Source organism: Chelon labrosus (genome assembly GCF_963514085.1).
Source record: "Chelon labrosus genome assembly, chromosome: 8".
Classification (NCBI taxonomy): Eukaryota; Metazoa; Chordata; class Actinopteri; order Mugiliformes; family Mugilidae; genus Chelon; species Chelon labrosus.
Genome location: NC_140358.1, coordinates 11,889,692 through 11,908,826, shown reverse-complemented (window position 1 = coordinate 11,908,826; position 19,135 = coordinate 11,889,692). Strand labels below are relative to the sequence as shown.

The following is a 19,135-nucleotide window of genomic DNA, read 5'->3' as shown; positions in this document are numbered from 1 at the left end:
CCTCGCCAGAAGAATAGTCCAATTTGTCTAGCTGAGCTAGATCAGACAAAAACACATCCATTCAGACTGACTGAACACACACATTTCTTGACACAAACTCAATGATGCATTTCTCACCTAGTTTCAGGTTGTGATCGTCAGGAACCATGTAGTCACCATCCTCAGGCTTTTCTGGAGGGGGCTGAAACTTCAGTTTGGACATCGACTGCTGCAAAGGAGGCACTTGTGCCTTTGGTACAGTTTTTTTATCTGCAGGTGAGTTGATGCCGACGGGCGTTGGTGTAGGGTCCACCTCTGTTGAACACATAAACGGTTGTTTAGGAGGAGCTCTGTACTATTGTTTCATGTTTCTATTATTAAAAAGCAACCAACCAATGCGAGTCGCGTAGGGCTGAGATGCGTAGGGACAGAGACGGTACTCTGTCTTTTCAAGGAAGTATTTAAGCACTTCATTCAAGGTGGGGACAGTCACCTGGAGGAGGACACATGCAGAGAAAGAGATGAGGTCTAATGAGGTTTGTGAAAGCTTCCTGACTTGGTTTAGATTAAATATTTCTGCATGTATTTACAGTAGTTTTCACTGCAGTCTCAAAGGTGGCAATTAAAGTAGTCTTTACAACAGAGATTATGCAAGACCAAACTGATATGGAAGGTCTCTGGGCAACAAGATGGTTTATTTTGGGTTGCGCTCCTTCAGATGCATGAATAAAACACTCAGTAAACTCAAGCACATGCCTATGATAGTAAATTCAACATATACATTTAATTAGATTAAAAATGTCTAGCCTACTTTAGTGATAGTTTCATACAATAATAACAGAAGCACAGTAACAGTTTAAAATAGAGAGGGCATAGTGTGTTTGACTGTCTAAACAACAGCCTTTATGTCAGAGGGATTATTATGTTAGGATGGTTATCTCAAGCGTGATAAGTTGAAAGCAAGTGAATGATTTTATTTGTGCTCCCTTACATAAATTCAGTACGTGTAATGCAGCACTGGGACTTACCGTTTTCTCCAGTTCAATGACAAACCCTGAGTTTACTGAGGTCACTCTGAAGTTCTTCATGACAGGCCCTCTGAAACATAAAGACAATGACAATGAAATACAGTAACAACAAAAGTTTGTCCTGGTTGACCAGATGCAATAGTTTTTATTACCTCCTATATATCTAGGAGTCAGACAACGGAATATGTATTAGAAGAAAGACTATGAAATTTATATGTCTATCAATAATTTCCTTATGCACAATCCAATGTTCTCATTCTCAGTGGTACTTTTCAGAGGTTTGGTTATAGACGGTCAGACCTGGGTGTCAGCTGTCTCAGGGTGAGGGCGTAGTTGTTGGCCATGGTGGATGGGCGGATGATGATGCCTCCATACTCCGGGTTTGCCTCCAGCATCCTCTCAGCCTCCTGTCGGGTCACCTTAAAGAAACATCTGCAAGATGTAAAGACAAAACACTACACTTTGTAACCGGTGTAAGCATCAACTGCAGGTACATTATGTGAATCAGTCCATATGTTCATCACTCCTGACTAATACACATTTTTCATGTCTTGTTACAAACACAGATAAAGCAGGAAGTCAGCCAGTTTAACGTACTCTGGCATCTCAGATGAGGACTTGTCTTTGGTCGCAGAAGAGCAGGTGTCACCTGAAACGGAACGCTGCATGAATGCTGGTTTGCTTGGGAGGGGCGGAGGTGACCCTGGGACATTTCTTCTCCTCTCCTGAGCCAGAGTGTCCTCCAGCTTTAACATCTGGCCCGGCAGCAGCTGCAGCTCACTGGGAATTTCCTTCTACAGGGGAACAGCGCTCCTCGTCACTAATACCATCACATTCAGATAACAGAGTTAAGAAAATATAACCCGGTATGAACTAGTGTAAATTAATTTCTTTTTTTTTTTGGTTTCTTCCGAGTCAGACTATTTGTTCCTCTAATCCCGTTATATGAATAAATGCAACCTTTTGTGTTTATTTGGTTTAATTAGACTCATTCTTTCTTTCTTGGCTGTAACATTTTGATAAATGATTTCTGTCCTTGACACTTGAACGAACCATCTAATCATTAACCATGACAAATTTGTCCCTCTTGTATTGCTTGCATGCAGCCAGGACTTCATTTCAAAGGGATGCACAGAATACAAATATTTTTTGGCATCCAGCAAAATACTGTAAAATGAATGAGTAACCGTGTGTGTGTTTTTGCTTACCTTGACCACAGTCAGGATGTAACCCCTCCACTCCTCTCCTGTGTCAGCACTGTCCATCTGCACAGTCACACCGACAACAGGCACACAAAGAACAAAGAGTATGTGTGAAAGCTGTTTCAGGGCTTGGAGTAATGCATACTTTAAAGCAATGCTGCAGTATTTTAACAATTTGGACAGTCGTGGTGTAACAGACCTTTAGCTGCACGTCCTCTGTGCGCAGGGTGAGAGTGAAGATGGTTGGTGTCTTCTTTTGATATGGAGAGTCCAACTCCATGGACTTGAGCTGCTCCAGGTCCAGCTTCTCTATGTACTGACAAACAAACCATCAGATTCGTGTTTTCACTGTTCAGACTACTTCCATGTCCCGAATTCTCATCACTGTATGCGTCTATTTTCAAGACAACAACTGATATTTAAGTTTGCTTACTTTTTCTTGTGAGTCATCTTTGTACAGAAACAGCGTAAATCCACGGAGTTCAGCGTAGTACTTCTTGAACTCCTGCAAACCATAAATGTTCATTTGAATTTCTGCGTTTTACTACTCAAGTACTGATACTTTATATTTAAATCCCTTTTTGATTTGTCTTTGCAGGTTAAGGTTTACATACAGTTCTATTAATTGTACATTATTCTTATGGATTCTGATCCATTGTTCAGGCTAAACCTCCTGCTAGTAGTAACAGAGTAGCAAAACCAAATGAACATATCCTTGGGAGAGGTCAATCTCCGTTAAAAGAGCGCATTCGATACTTATTTACTTTTTCACTCCATCTGTTCTGTACTTCACTGCTCAGTACGCTGCCTACCTACCTTCTCTTTGGAGCGCTTCTTCTGCAGGCGTCCAGAGTAGTAGAGAGGCAGAGATGTTAAGCTGGCCCTCTTCTTATGAACTCTGGTGGCCAAAGACATTTTCCCACCGTTTGGTCAGATCTGCTTGCTTCTTCTGGGCCGGTTTGGTTCCACTTTGGCTCCGTTTACCTCTGCTTGTCCAGCAGTGTGATCATCCACCTTGGGTAAATCCCTGAGTCCTGACAATATTTCCTTGTGCTGTTCTCAAAGTGGTAATTTATGGGTGTATAATCTAAGATGATAAGCTTTTGCTCCCCCTCTCTTTCAATGTCACTGCTGCTCTATCCCTGTGAATGAGGAAATGCTGCAGTGATTTACAAGTAAGCAGTCAGTGTTAAAAAAAAATAACCTGATTAAATAAGTGCTTTTGTACTTTGAACTGCCGGAAAGGCAGATTTATACTACAGACAATAAATCATGAAGACACGTGCACACATGCATAAGATGTGTTTAGACAAGAAAGAGGGAGACTTCTTATTAAGAATCGATTAAATGTGCTTAAACATAATTTAGTCACACAGCTCTGAGTTCAGTGTCTATATTGGGTAACATTAGATGAAGTAGAAGTAGATGGCAAGTGCAGAAAATATAGTGCATATTACGAGGTGATAAATTACTTAAAAATGAATTTCTTTAAGTTAAATATATATGGATTTTCATTATTTGGCCATGCTGTCATAAATAAATAATAAAACAAAACAAACAGATTGCATAATGTGTCTTTAAAGCAATTGCTTGTAGCTTCCATTTTTGGTGAGCCCTGCAAATGTTTTCTTAAAAGTAAAGAAAATAGACGTTTTTTAATGAAATAAAAGACATTAAATCTTTAAAAATCTTTTAAACTGAATGTTCATTTTATATTCCTACTGTAAATAAAGATCCATTTTGTTTGTCATGTGAAAAAGATGGTATATTTATTTTCTTACATTATTCATTGAAGGAGTATGAATGGTAACGTCACTCTGTACGAATGTAGTTTATTTGTGGTGCACTCTTGAAATCTGAAAGTTGATTAAAATCAAATGCTGTATGAGACTAGAGTCACAATAGAAAGTTAGTGTGGCAACATAGTTAGTTGTCATGGTGACTGTGCTGCAGTTTCAACCAATCGTGGTGGGAGACTGCCACATATAGGCGGGCGTAAAGCACCTGTCGGAGGCTTGGTCACGTCACTCCTGTGCGTCCTCCATTTACGCTTCCGTGCGGTGACAGGTCGGTGCCGGCAGTGTGGTCGGCAGCGGCTGCATTTCTCCCCTATGTTGCCCATCCATCTACCACAACTTCAGGAGCGTCAAAAGTGGAACAAGATCAAACGCAACTTCATTCCAGGAGATATCGTGCTCGTTGTAGATGATTCTGCACCCCGCAACTCTTGGATTATGGGGAAGTTTGTCAAGGTTATTCAAGATAAAAAGGGAATCGTTCGACAAGGCAAGATCAAGACCAGGACAAGCTGTCTGGACAGGCCTGTCACCAAGATTTGTCTGCTTCAGGGAGCTGAGAACACCTGATGGGATTACTTGTTGACACGACTTGTTTTGACATGACTTGACTTTAAATATAAGAGTTGTGGCAACCTCCACACTCTATCTAGGCTCCGAAAGTTCTGGAACCTTGGTTGGTGCAGAGAAAACAACCTCTGCATCAATGTGAAGAAAACCAAGGAGATGATCGTGGACTTCAGAAGGAGCAGACACCTCCCCCCCTCCCCTGCACATCGGAGGGACAGTGGTGGAAGTGGTATCCAGCTACAGGTACCTGGGCGTCCACATCACCGACGAACTCACCTGGAGCACCAACACTTCCTGCCTGATTAGGAAGGCACACCAGCACCTTTATTTTCTCAGGAGGCTGAGGCGTGCCGGACTGGGGAGCTCAGCCCTGACAGCATTCTACAGGGGTGTGGTGGAGAGCGTCCTGTGCTCCTGCATCACTGTGTGGCACAGCAGCTACTCTGCGGCAGAGAAGAAGGCTCTGCAGAGGGTTGTGAAAGCTGCACAGAAGACTGTGGGACGCAGTCTACCCACCTCTACGGACATTTACACCTCCAGATGCAGGAAAAGGGCCACCTGCATCAGGAAAGACACCACCCACCCTGGACGCACCCTGTTTGTCCCTCTCCCTTCAGACAGGAGGCTACAGAGCATTAAGAGCAGGACCACCAGACTGAGGAACAGCTTCTTCCCGGAGGCTGTGAGACTGTTGAACGCTGGAGGACCTCCGTAGCCAACCCCCCAACCTCCCCCCCATAGACACATATGCCGTCACTTTAACTCCACTCGTCACTTTAACTCCACTTGCACGCTACCTCAGTGGCACAGGACTGGATACTACTGTGTTATTCATTGCAATAATCTCCAATTACTACAGTGATTATTTATATACTTCTTGATATTTTATTTTTTTTGTACAATTCTTAGTTAGTTAATTTTATGTATATTTATACTTTTCTATTTTCTATTTCTGCTATGGCTTGAATCGGGACCAGAGAAACAAATTTCGTTCCATGTACCAACATGTGTTGAAATGACAATAAAGAATCCTTGAATTCTTGAATCCTTGAACCTCTGGCCGAGAGACATTTGAAGACATGTGAAGAACCTGCGCATTCAAGGACATGAAAAATGAACTATTCTCTCATATATATTTTTTTTTTTTAAAAAGAGAGAAAAGAAAAAAAATCAAAGTGTTTAACTAATTTTCTGTGTTGATATTGATGTTCTGTAATTATTATGTTATAATAATTAGAGGCGGGAATGTAGAGGCAGGGATGTATTTCTCTATTGTCACCAGGGGTAGTGGGTGTGTCTGGATGTGTGTGTGGGTGTGTCTGGATGTGTGTGTGGGTTTGACTGGATGTGTGTGTGGGTGTGACTAGGTTTTGAATGATAGCATGATGAATATCACCTGGACCTGCCTGTGCATTTGTTTGTTTGACACTGAGTGAGGGTGAGGTAGGGTGCTGATATTTCTGTTGAACGCTTGAGTTACTGTCTCATAGTATAGTCCTTCAATCCATCTGCATAACAAAAAGTATATGTTGGGAAAAGGATCAAAATAAACATCCTTAAATTGCAGTGATGGTGTCATCTTTCCTTTTTGGACGCAGCGTGTCAGACAGAGCCCTGCTTTCCCCTTTCAGTGACTAAGTTAGTTCTGATAGTCACACTACATTATCAATACTGCCTTAAAGGGCATTTTCCCATCCCCATACCTCGTGTCGCCACATTAGTTTTACTAGACTTTTATTTGGCTTCTACAAAGTAAAGTATGTCAAATGCTGTTTTTTGGAAGAGACACGTGTCTCTTTGCTAAAGATACGTCTTCTACTTTATATTGTATCAACGGTCAAAGGCTTGTGCTGATCACAAGAGCTGGGCAATAGAAGTGTCTACTAGCCACATTCAAACAGCATCATAAAGCAGGTTATTCAAAACCATTCAACTTAAGGTTCCTTGTGTCGTGGTCCCAGGAAGGAGGCATGAACATTTTACAACTTTATTTAATCTGTGACCAAAGTTTTTAATGTTTAACTGATGTTAAGAGACATAAAAACCTGTTGCTATGCCAGCTGTCAGCATAGTCTGAGAACAATCATGTTCTGGATGGCAGAAATGGAGGAGTGGTTAAATTCCATGTTGGCATCGCTGCTTTTAATGTTACTGTTCTCAAAGTCAGGAATGTTGGTATCTCATTAAATTGTGCAGACGCTTGCAATATGAGCGGTTATCAGGTCACGGTATCAGTAGTTTCGCTTATGAGGGCAATAAGCATCCCCTCATACACATCCGCAGGCACACATCCCCACAGGCCACAAGTTATTGTCCAGTGTAATACACTTGCATTTAGTACATTCTCCATAATACTATCAACATATGGGTTAAGGTGAGGGGCCTCTGTGGATCGTCCCACAGATACTTGATCAGTTTGGGATCTAGTGAATTTGGAGGCCAGGTCAACACCTTGTGCTGTTTTTCATGTTTTGTTTTTAGTTGTTCCTAAACCATTTTTGTGTGTGTGCGCCTGTGTCAGGCTGCATTTGCATCACTCGTGCAGTGTCTCATTTCTAGACAGAAGTCTATTGGTGACAAAAAATGCCCGTGCGACTGTAGGGTGTTACTCATATTCAGGAATGGAATTGTTTGGTGTCATCTGTAGCCTACATGTTGTTTCCTATTATTGTGTAGTGAGTCATCCTGGTCTGAGCTCTTTGGTAAATTTTACAAAGCCTGAAACATAAAATCTGAAAACAAAGTTTTTATCCTCTTAAATTGATATCCCCCTAACCCTTTAATCTGTGGCTCTGGGAAACTGAGCTACAGGGAACTGTCCTCATCCTCCAAATCTTCTCACAGGAGAGCATCATTGCTATCATCATTTTTATTTTCAGTCTGTTCGCCTGCCTGTCCTGTGTACTGAACCAAAGACTCCCTGTCTAAACCCTACTAATGTTACCACAAGGGTAAAGTTAAGATATGCTGCCATTACTCTGCTTAGATAATGTTGTGTATGATTTAACTTCAGTGGCTTGTGCAGATTGTAATTGGAAATGAACCCTGTATTATTATTATTTTTTTTTTTGCATTATTTATCTAGTCTATATGTGGGTTAACAAACAGGAAAAGACAAACTTCAACTTCAGATTCAGTATAAAGCGGTGTTGGTATGCTATCCATTAGCATCTGCTCTAGAGAGTCTTCACTGAGCTCTTGTATGAAACACAGCAGATAAGGATGCAACTGTGACTCATAGCCTCTGACCTCCAACCAAGAAACTGCAATAGTCCAAATACTGATGCTACAGTAGAGAGGTTGGGAAGTAGGCGGATCTCTGTTGAGATGCTAGTGGATAGTGGTAGGCCATTTCATCTTTACAAAGCGTCCATTCTGTTAGGTTTCTGTTTGAAAAATTCCCCGTACGTTTGACCATCAGGTTCAGTTTTTTTTGGTCATTCGCAGCATGCCTGGCAGTAGAAGTGAATATCATTAACTATCTTGTGACGTTACAAATTTTTGGACCTGGCATTCATGTGGATGTTACTTAGACAAGTACCACCTACCTAGACCAGACCAGGCAATGACATTCCTTGATGTCAGCATCCATCCTCAGCAGGATGCAGCCTGACACAGACACACACGCACAAAAACGGTTTAGGAACAACTCAAAAAAACACAAGGTGTTGACCTGGCCTCCAAATTCACTAGATACCCAGAGTCCCCTCCCCTTAACCCATAGAACCCAAAGGCCCCCACTAACAACATTCTGTTACCAGACACCACAGGACACCCTCAGAAGACCCATGTCCATAATCTGATGAGTTACAACTGTTTTGGAGACACAAGGGAGACCTACTCAATATTAGGAAGGTGGTCGTAATGTTACGCCTAATCTGTGAATAGTTCGGCTGTCAAAGTATTTTTAGATGATTTTTAGAAGGCATGAATGAATATGGCTACACCTGGAGGTAAAAGTGTCTTAATAAGACAAGATAAGGGTCTTCACCAAAGAGAAACAGCTGTGTCAGATAAACAGCTAAACATCCAAGATCAGTGCACAACAAGGTTGATGTTTTCAACAGATGTCCTTCCTTGTCACTTCAGACAGTAATGATCTCAGGTCAGCTGAGTAAAAACAGTCAGATGGTGTCATCTATCCACCCAGACATAAAACTAAAACGACATATTTCTGGGAAACAGTCATCGTAATAGGACAGATGTCATCGTTTGAACCAATGGGCTTTGTTTTTTATTGGGCCGCAGGAAGCAGAAGGAGGAAGAGGAGGAGCTGGAGAGGATCCTGCAGCTGTCACTCACCGAGAAGTAATGTAACGCCAACAAGAGCAGCGGAGGCCGGTCTACATCGGGGAACAATCATCTTAATTTATTCCGTTTTATTTTTTAAATCCTGAGATGTTAAGTTATTACACATATTTTATTTGTCTTTCTCACGCAAAGGCTGCTACAACAGAGTGTAAAGGACCTGAATATAAGAAATATGAAACAGGCGGGAAAGAGGAAGCGGTAGAAACAGGTACGCTGAAACACTAGAGTAAACGAGGGAGACAAAAGGGAGAGTCTTTGTTTTTCTTTTTTTATTGAATATTTTTCACAGTCTTGCTGTCTTTATTGAGTGAAGAATGATCCTTAAAAGTTTAAACCTATAACATGATCCATTATAATGATGAAGAATAAGAAAATACAATCTTAACAAAATAACTTAAAAATATGATTATAACATTTATGTTGGCTTACTCCTACGTGTGGAAAAATAAAGAGTAATGATCATCCTGGATTGTGTTGTGTTTTATAATTATAAATGAAGAAAATTAAATACTTTGAGAAAATAACGCTTGTTAGTTGAAGCTGGAGCTGAAATCATATTCAACTCAAGAAGCTATTCACAGTATAACAAGATCAAGCTTAAAGCAACACGGTGTAAACAAATCTATCATTCAGAAGGTGGTAAAAGAGTTAACGTGATGACGGAGTGTGAAAATCAGGTGGGTTCCTGCACTGGTTTAGAGTCTGGCCGTGTTAAAATTCATCAAATCTGTTACAGATATTCAAGATCCAACCCTAGATGTTTTCCTCTGGCATCACAGCTCTCAGGTGTTCAGAGAAATGTTTCAAAATGAGACTTTTGAAACATTTCCTCAGCACCACCAGCCACTTCATAGTTACTGCTGACATATCTGATTGCGAAGACGTTTGGAAAAGACATTCATGTTGCCTAAAGGATCAACTGTAGTTCTTTTGATCCATCATCTGGTCAAAATGTTTTTGACCAAATTCACTGAATACAAGAGCAACATCCTTCTGGATTTTTTATTTATTTATTTACTTTTTTACTTTGTCACAATCAATCAGTCTTTTGAGTCTCCTGTTGTGTTTGTGCATGATACTGTGCTGGAAGGGGAGTTTGTATCGATTTTTTTCGTATGCCCGTCCTTATCGACAGAAGAATCGTCCAATTGTTGTCTCTGTTGTTCTTTTACACCATCAACTGTCCGAACCTCATCGTCGAGCTGATCTAGATCAGACAAAAACACATCCATTCAGACTGACTGAACACACACATTTCTTGACACAAACTCAATGATGCATTTCTCACCTTGTTTTGGGTTGTGATCGTCAGGATTCACGTCGTCACCTTCCGCAGGCTTTTCTGGAGGGGGCTGAATCTCCGGTTTGGACATCGACTGCAGCGAAGGAGCCACTTGTGCCTCGGGTACAGTTTTTTTATCTGCAGGTGAGTTGATGCCGACGGGCGTTGGTTCAGGGTCCACCTCTGTTGAACACATAAACGGTTGTTTAGGAGGAGCTCTGTACTATTGTTTCATGTTTCTATTATTAAAAAGCAACCAACCAATGTGAGTCGCGTTGTCACAAACTCAATGATGCATTTCTCACCTAGTTTCGGGTTGTGATCGTCAGGATTCACGTTGTCACCGTCCGCAGGCTTTTCTGGAGGGGGCTGAATCTCCGGTTTGGACATCGACTGCAGCGAAGGAGCCACTTGTGCCTCGGGTACAGTTTTTTTATCTGCAGGTGAGTTGATGCCGACGGGCGTTGGTTCAGGGTCCACCTCTGTTGAACACACAAACGGTTGTTTAGGAGGAGCTCTGTACTATTGTTTCATGTTTCTATTATTAAAAAACAACCAACCAATGCGAGTCGCGTTGACACAAACTCAATGATGCATTTCTCACCTAGTTTCGGGTTGTGATCGTCAGGATTCACGTCGTCACCGTCCTCAGGCTTTTCTGGAGGGGGCGGAATCTCCGGTTTGGACATCGACTGCAGCGAAGGAGCCACTTGTGCCTTGGGTACAGTTTTTTTATCTGCAGGTGAGTTGATGCCGACGGGCGTTGGTTCAGGGTCCACCTCTGTTGAACACATAAACGGTTGTTTAGGAGGAGCTCTGTACTATTGTTTCATGTTTCTATTATTAAAAAGCAACCAACCAATGCGAGTCGCGTAGGGCTGAGATGCGTAGGGACAGAGACGGTACTCTGTCTTTTTAAGGAAGTATTTAAGCACGTCATTCAAGGTGGGGACAGTCACCTGGAGGAGGACACATGCAGAGAAAGAGATGAGGTCTGATGAGGTTTGTGAAAGCTTCTTGACTTGGTTTAGATTCAATATTTCTGCATGTATTTACAGAAGTTTTCACTGCAGTCTTAATGGTGGCAATTAAAGTAGTCTTTACAACAGAGATTATGCAAAACCAAACTGATATGGAAGGTCTCTGGGCAACAAGATGGTTTATTTTGGGTTGTGCTCCTTCAGATGCATGAATAAAACACTCAGTAAACTCAAGCACATGCCTATGATAGTAAATTCAACATATACATTTAATTAGATTAAAAATGTCTAGCCTACTTTAGTGATAGTTTCATACAATAATAACAGAAGCACAGTAACAGTATAAAATAGAGAGGGCATAGTGTGTTTGACTGTCTAGAAATCTATGCAGCACAGTTTCTCCACAGTTAACTGTCTGTTGCATGTGTAGCTGATAAACAACAGCCTTTATGTCATAGGGATTATTATGTTAGGATGGTTATCTCAAGCGTGATAAATTGAAAGCAAGTGAATGATTTTATTTGTGCTCCCTTACATAAATTCAGTACGTGCAGTGCAGCACTGGGACTTACCGTTTTCTCTAGTTCAATGACAAACCCTGAGTTTACGGAGGTCACTCTGAAGTTCTTCATGACAGGCCCTCTGAAACATAAAGACAATGACAATGAAATACAGTAACAACAGGCCGGGGAGATTCATATTTCTGTGTTGAGCGTTACGTTATTGTTTTCATGCAGGCCCTGTGGATCCTGATTTTTAAAGTTTGTCCTGGTTGACCAGATGCAATAGTTTTTATTACCTCCTATATATCTAGGAGTCAGACAACGGAATATGTATTAGAAGAAAGACTATGAAATTTATATGTCTATCAATAATTTCCTTATGCACAATCCAATGTTCTCATTCTCAGTGGTACTTTTCAGAGGTTTGGTTATAGACGGTCAGACCTGGGTGTCAGCTGTCTGAGGGTGATGGCGTAGTTGTTGGCCATGGTGGATGGGCGGATGATGATGCCTCCATTCTCTGGGTTTTCCTCCAGCATCTTCTCAGCCTCCTGTCGGGTCACCTTAAAGAAACATCTGCAAGACGTAAAGACAAAACACTACACTTTGTAACCAGTGTAAGCATCAACTGCAGGTACATTATGTGCATCAGTCCATATGTTCATCACTCCTGACTAATACACATTTTTCATGTCTTGTTACAAACACAGATAAAGCAGGAAGTCAGCCAGTTTAACGTACTCTGGCATCCCAGACGCTGACTTGTCTTCGGTCGCAGAAGAGCAGGTGTCACCTGAAACGGAACGCTGCATGAATGCTGGTTTGCTTGGGAGGGGCGGAGGTGACCCTGGGACATTTCTTCTCCTCTCCTGAGCCAGAGTGTCCTCCAGCTTTAACATCTGGCCCGGCAGCAGCTGCAGCTTACTGGGAATCTCCTTCTACAGGGGAACAGAGCTCCTCGTCACTAAAACCATCACATTCAGATAACAGAGTTAAGAAAATATAACCCGGTATGAACTAGTGTAAATTAATTTCTTTTTTTTTTGGTTTCTTCCGAGTCAGACTATTTGTTCCTCTAACCCTGTTATATGAATAAATGCAACCTTTTGTGTTTATTTGGTTTAATTAGACTCAAACTTTGTTTCTTTCTTGGCTGTAACATTTTGATAAATGATTTCTGTCCTTGCCACTTGAACGAACCATCTAATCATTAACCATGATGCATTTGTCCCTCTTGTATTGCTTGCATGCAGCCAAGACTTCATTTCAAAGGGATGCACAGAATACAAATATTTTTTGGCATCCAGCAAAATACTGTAAAATGAATGAGTAACTGTGTGTGTGTGTGTTTGCTTACGTTGGCCACGGTCAGGATGTAACCCTTCCACTCCTCTCCTGTGTCAGCACTGTCCATCTGCACAGTCACACCGACAACAGGCACACAAAGAACAAAGAGTATGTTTAAAAGCTGTTTCAGGGCTTGGAGTAATGCATAATTTAAAGCAATGCTGCAGTCTTTTAACAATTTGGACAGTCGTGGTGTAACAGACCTTTAGCTGCACCTTCTCTGTGGGCAGGGTGAGAGTGAAGATGGTTGGTTTCGTCTTTTTATATGGAGAGTCCAACTTCATGGACTTGAGCTGCTCCAGGTCCAGCTTCTCAATGTACTGACAAACAAACCATCAGATTCGTGTTTTCACTGTTCAGACTACTTCCTTGTCCCGAATTCTCATCACTGTACGCGTCTATTTTCAAGACAACAACTGATATTCAAGTTTGCTTACTTTTTCTTGTGAGTTATCTTTGTACAGAAACAGCGTAACTCCACAGAGCTCAGCGTAGTAGTCCTTGAACTCCTGCAAACCATAAATGTTCATTTGAATTTCTGCGTTTTACTACTCAAGTACTGATACTTTATATTTAAATCCCTTTTTGATTTGTCTTTTCAGGTTAAGGTTTACATACAGTTCTTTTAATTGCACATTGTTCTTATGGTTTCTGATCCATTGTTCAGGCTAAACCTCCTGCTAGTAGTAACAGAGTAGCAAAACCAAATGAACATATCCTTGGCAGAGGTCAATCTCCGTTAAAAGAGCGCATTCGATACTTAATTATTTACTTTTTCACTCAATCTGTTCTGTACTTCACTGCTCAGTACGCTGCCTACCTATGTTCCTACCTTCTCTTTGGAGCGCTTCATGTGCAGGAGTCCAGAGTGGTAGAGAGGCAGAGATGTTAAGCTCGCCCTCTTCTTCTGAACTCTGATGGACAAAGACATTTTCCCACCGTTTGGTGAGCTGCGTGCTTCTTCTGGGCCGGTTTGGTTCCACTTTGGCTCCGTTTACCTCTGCTTGTCCAGCAGTGTGATCATCCACCTTGGGTAAATCCCTGAGTCCTGACAATATTTCTTTGTGCTGTTCTCGAAGAAGTGGTAATTTATGGGTGTATAATCTAAGATGATAAGCTTTTGCTCCCCCTCTGTTTCAGTCTCACTGCTGCTCTATCCCTGTGAATGAGGAAATGCTGCAGTGATTTACAAGGAAGCAGTCAGTGTTAAAAAAATAAAAAAAAAACCTGATTAAATTAGTGCTTTTGTACTTTGAACTGCCAGAAAGGCAGATTTATACTACAGACAATAAAGCATGAAGACACGTGCACACACACATACGCATACACACTCTTACTGTCAGATTTATTATTTGAATGTTACATAAGATGTGTTTAGACAAGAAAGAGGGAGACTTCTTATTAAGAATCGATTAAATGTGCTTAAACATAATTTAGTCACACAGCTCTGAGTTCAATGTCTATAGTGGGTAACATTAGATGAAGCATGTCCCCCCCATCCCCCCCGGGATCTGCACCCATGCTGACCGGTATGTAGTGCAGTGGCCTTAGCTTCCTCCTCCAGCCATTTGTACGTTGCTCATTGTTTGTTTATTTGTTTGTTTTATTGTAGGGTGGCTGACTGCCCGTAGAACCGCTGCTGCTTCTGATCGCCTTGCCTGTTTATTCTTCCCGTTGCTCGACGCTGTCTCTTTTATTGTTGGTGCAGTCACATCTTAAAGTGTGTCTGTGCTTGCGTGAGAGAGGACAGTGCGGGACTATATAATTGATTTTGTTCCTTTGTGGTAATTTATTTTTTTTGTTATTGGTTTTTGTTGCAACCCATAAATACGATTATTCTGTTACCCTTGTGTTTATTTTGGGGTTATGGGTTGCATCTCATAGAGTTTTGCTTATTTGTTGGGTTTAATCACTATAGATTCTGTATATTGGCTTGATTTTTCTTTTGTTATTGGTTATTGTTCTGTTTCATTATTTTTCCTAACTTGTGGCTGGTCTCCCCCATTCAGGTGCTGAACCTACACAGCAAATTCAGCATACCCAAATCAACACCATCAGAGTTAATCTCAACACTTTTAAAGTGTCTATATGGGTCCACAGCAGTGTTAATTTGACTCTTTTTGAAGTGTTGGTATGTTAACACTCCCTAAGTGTCATTATTGACTCTTCTTAGAGTTAAAATTTAACACTTCTCAACACTAACCAGTGTTAGTTTCTCTCAACACTAGTGTATAGTGTTAGATATCAACTATCTCATAGTGTCAGTTGTTAACTACTACAGGTGTTCCACCTCCATATTTACACTGTCTGGTGTAAATATTGTTTTCAGTTACATATTACGTGTAAAATTAACTATGATGTAATAAAGAGGCCGTGTTAAAGCTTAAAACATTTATTTTAAAATGCATGTAACAACACATTAAATGCCACATCAAACTTTGCAGATACTTTGTTCCCAGACATCAGGAGGAAGGAGAGAATTAGTCCTGTAGCTCCTACAGTGTTGTACTGTCTCAGGGTCATAGTAGAGTTCCTGGTTAAAGAAACACATAAAAACACACAAAAAAAGTTGAATTAAAAGAGAAATATAGTCAAATGACTAATACAGAGTTTTTGGACTTCATGTGAAACGCTTGCTCTTCGTTACCGTTGGCACAGACTGTGATGGGCCCATTAACCTAACATGGTTTAGCTAGGGTCAAACTTAATGCTAACCGACAAGCATGTTAACACCACCGCAGTTATAGCCTACAGTCTTTGTCTACTTGGTCAGTCATTCATTTACTGACTGTAGCATACGTGCAGGGCCGGTTTTTGCTATGGGCAATGTGGGCGACCACCCAGGGCGCAATCTATGTGAGGGCGCCCTCAAAAAAATAACTAAAAAAAAACTCAAAACAAAACTCGCCAGTTTTCTAGACTACCGCTCATTTCCATGTCAAGTTAGTGGAGTGGGCGCTGGAGATGTCAATTGTGTGTGTGTGTGTGTGTGTGTGTGTGTCAGAAGAGGCAAGGGGGAGGGGGGCGAGGGATAGACTGATCCCAGGCCACACAACACAAACTGCTTCCAAATAAATTGTATTTCATTCAAAAAAAATTAAAATAGACCCATATACCTACATGTAATTAATTGGGTTATGTGAAAAATTAAAAAAAAAAAATAATAAATCTGTGCCGTCATCTACGTCTTTCACGTAACTCCGGTTGATTGACGGGCGAACGGACGGTGTTGGCAAAAGGTAATGCAAAACTTAATGATGTCGAGACTTCATCTTCACCATGGATCAAAGTAAAAGACCAAAGAAGCCATCAGGTGCCCAGAAAAAGAAGAAAAGAAGAAGAGGAAAAACGGATAGGATGCTGCAAAACAAAACTATGTAACATACGAAATAGTTTACTACATGAATCTTTTTCTTTTTTTATGTAGTTTTTTATTTATTTATTTTTTTAGCTTTCTTCAGGGATTTTTCAAGCATGGTTATTAGATCCTGTGATGAAGGATTTGTGCAATTTACATTGGTGTTTATATGCTGTATTTCAGTTATTTATCTTGTTTTTTCTCTGTTCTTGTTACCTTTTTGTATTTAAGATTATATATAATAAAATAATACAAATAATATAATATATTGTTGGTGGCGGTTTTTTTTTTTTTTTTGGGGGGGGGGGGCGCCAAGGGATGGTTCGCCCAGGGTGTAAATCTAGCCAGGACCACCTCTGCATACGTGTAAACTCGAATATTAGCGTTAGCGTTAGCTTGTTGTTTGGACACAGCGCTGTACGGGGCATGATGCCGCATGCGAGATTAAGAGTCAATATTTACGTCAAACATAACATTATACACAAAGTGAAGCACATTTACTCACCAAACAACGTTTTCTCATCAGTGATAATCAGTCGGTAGTTATCGGGATGACTGTCCAGGTGAGGGTATAATAAATGGGCGGAGTTTATAAATTAGGCTAACACCTAAAGTGTTATATCCAGGTTCAGAGCTCGTCGTAGAAATTAAGAGAGTTAAATGTGTTGCACTGACACAGAGTTAAATCACAAACACTCCATTCTGACACTCTATTTTAACACCTACTATTTGTCCTCAGAGAGTTGACATTTAACTCTACAAAGAGTAGAACTACACAGAATTTTAACTCCGCAGCATTTGCTGTGTACGGTGGTGGATTGGTGTCCTGGTCACGGTGTCCCCTTATCTTGCATTTGTACTTGGTTGATTCGTTTTTTTTTTTTTTTTTACTTTTATTTGCTTCATGTGTGGTGTTCCTGGGATCCCCCTTTCCTTTGGATGCAGTTCTTTTCACAGTAGGTCTCAGCACTGATTGGCTCCCTTTATGCCCCCTTAGTGAGTGATTTTCTTATATTAGTTTTAAAACAGATTTGTATAAATAAAAGTATTTTGTATCATTGAACTGCCGTCTCTGCCTCATTGCATAACGGACCTCAGTGCCTTCCTTCATTTGGGCTGGTCCCCTTAAAAGAAATCCCTGGGTGAAATTCCCAGGGTGGCGTTGTCTGGCAACAATTAAATATCATCAATACTGCCTTAAAGGGCATTTTCCCATCCCCATACCTCGTGTCGCCACATTAGTTTTACTAGACTTTTATTTGGCTTCTACAAAGTAAAGTATGTCAAATGCTGTTTTTTGGAAGAGACACGTGTCTGTTTGCTAAAGATACATCTTTCACTTTATATTGTATCAACGGTCAAAGGCTTGTGCTGATCACAAGAGCTGGGCAATAGAAGCGTCTACTAGCCACATTCAAACAGCATCATAAAGCAGGTTATTCAAAACCATTCAACTTAAGGTTCCTTGTGTCGTGGTGCCAGGAAGGAGGCATGAACATTTTACAACTTTATTTAATCTGTGACCAAAGTTTTTAATGTTTAACTGATGTTAAGCGACATAAAAACCTGTATCAGTAGTTTCGCTTACTGAGGGCAATAAGCATCCCCTCATACACATGCGCACGCACACACACAGGCACACATCCCCACAGGCCACAAGTTATTGTCCAGTGTAATACATTTAGTACATTCTCCATAATACTATCAACATATGGGTTGAGGGGAGGGGCCTCTGTGGATCGTCCCACAGATACTTGATCAGTTTGGGATCTAGAGAATTTGGAGGCCAGGTCAACACCTTGTGCTGTTTTTCATGTTTTGTTTTTAGTTGTTCCTAAACTGTTTTTGTGTGTGTGCCTGTGTCAGGCTGCATTTGCATCACTCGTGCAGTGTCTCATTTCTAGACAGAAGTCTATTGGTGACAAAAAATGCCTGTGCGACTGTAGGGTGTTACTCAAATTCAGGAATGGAATCGGTTGGTGTCATCTGTACATGTTGTTTCCTATTATTGTAATAATAATAATAATACATTTTATTTTTAGGCGCCTTTCAGAACACCCAAGGTCACCGTACAGGTAAATAAAAAAAAATAAAAAAAAATTGTGTAGTGAGTCATCCTGGTCTGAGCTCATTGGTAAATTTTACAAAGCCTGAAACATAAAATCTGAAAACAAAGTTCTTATCCTCTTAAATTGATATCCCCCTAACCCTTTAATCTGTGGCTCTGGGAAACTGAGCTACAGGGAACTGTCCTCGTCCTCCAAATCTTCCCCCAGGAGAGCATCATTGCTATCATCATTTTTATTTTCAGTCTGTTCGCCTGCCTGTCCTGTGTACTGAACCAAAGACTCCCTGTCTAAACCCTACTAATGTTACCACAAGGGTAAAGTTAAGATATGCTGCCATTACTCTGCTTAGATAATGATGTGTATGATTTAACTTCAGTGGCTTGTGCAGATTGTAATTGGAAATGAACCCTGTATATATATTTTTTTTCTTTTTTTGCATTATTTATCTAGTCTATATATGGGTTAACAAACTGGAAAAGACAAACTTCAACTTCAGATTCAGTACACCATACGGTGTTGGTATGCTATCCATTAGCATCTGCTCTAGAGAGTCTTCACTGAGCTCTTGTATGAAACACAGCAGATAAAGATGCAACTGTGACTCATAGCCTCTGACCACCAACCAAGAAACTGCAATAGTCCAAATACTGATGCTACAGTAGAGAGGTTGGGAAGTAGGCGGATCTCTGTTGAGATGCTAGTGGATAGTG

General features: G+C 40.8%; 2 protein-coding genes across 2 annotated transcripts; both read right to left on the bottom strand.

Annotated features, from left to right (window-relative positions):
* Nucleotides 1-1,103: 1,103 nt before the first annotated feature.
* LOC311491354 (signal-transducing adaptor protein 1-like) lies at nt 1,104-3,229 on the bottom strand. Its single transcript, XM_084549259.1, has 6 exons — nt 3,026-3,229; nt 2,643-2,714; nt 2,409-2,525; nt 2,216-2,272; nt 1,601-1,801; nt 1,104-1,462 (listed from the first exon to the last, which is right to left on the bottom strand). Exons 1-6 carry the CDS (start codon nt 3,122-3,124, stop codon nt 1,292-1,294), a joined length of 717 nt encoding a protein of 238 aa, XP_084405385.1. The 5' UTR covers nt 3,125-3,229; the 3' UTR covers nt 1,104-1,291.
* Nucleotides 3,230-11,463: 8,234 nt separating this feature from the next.
* On the bottom strand, nt 11,464-13,929 carry LOC311491353 (signal-transducing adaptor protein 1-like; the record flags this gene model as incomplete). Its single annotated transcript, XM_084549258.1, has 7 exons — nt 11,464-11,819; nt 12,086-12,227; nt 12,393-12,589; nt 13,009-13,065; nt 13,202-13,318; nt 13,436-13,507; nt 13,831-13,929. 7 exons carry the CDS (start codon nt 13,927-13,929, stop codon nt 11,613-11,615), a joined length of 891 nt encoding a protein of 296 aa, XP_084405384.1. The 3' UTR covers nt 11,464-11,612.
* Between the last annotated feature and the right edge of the window lie 5,206 nt (nt 13,930-19,135).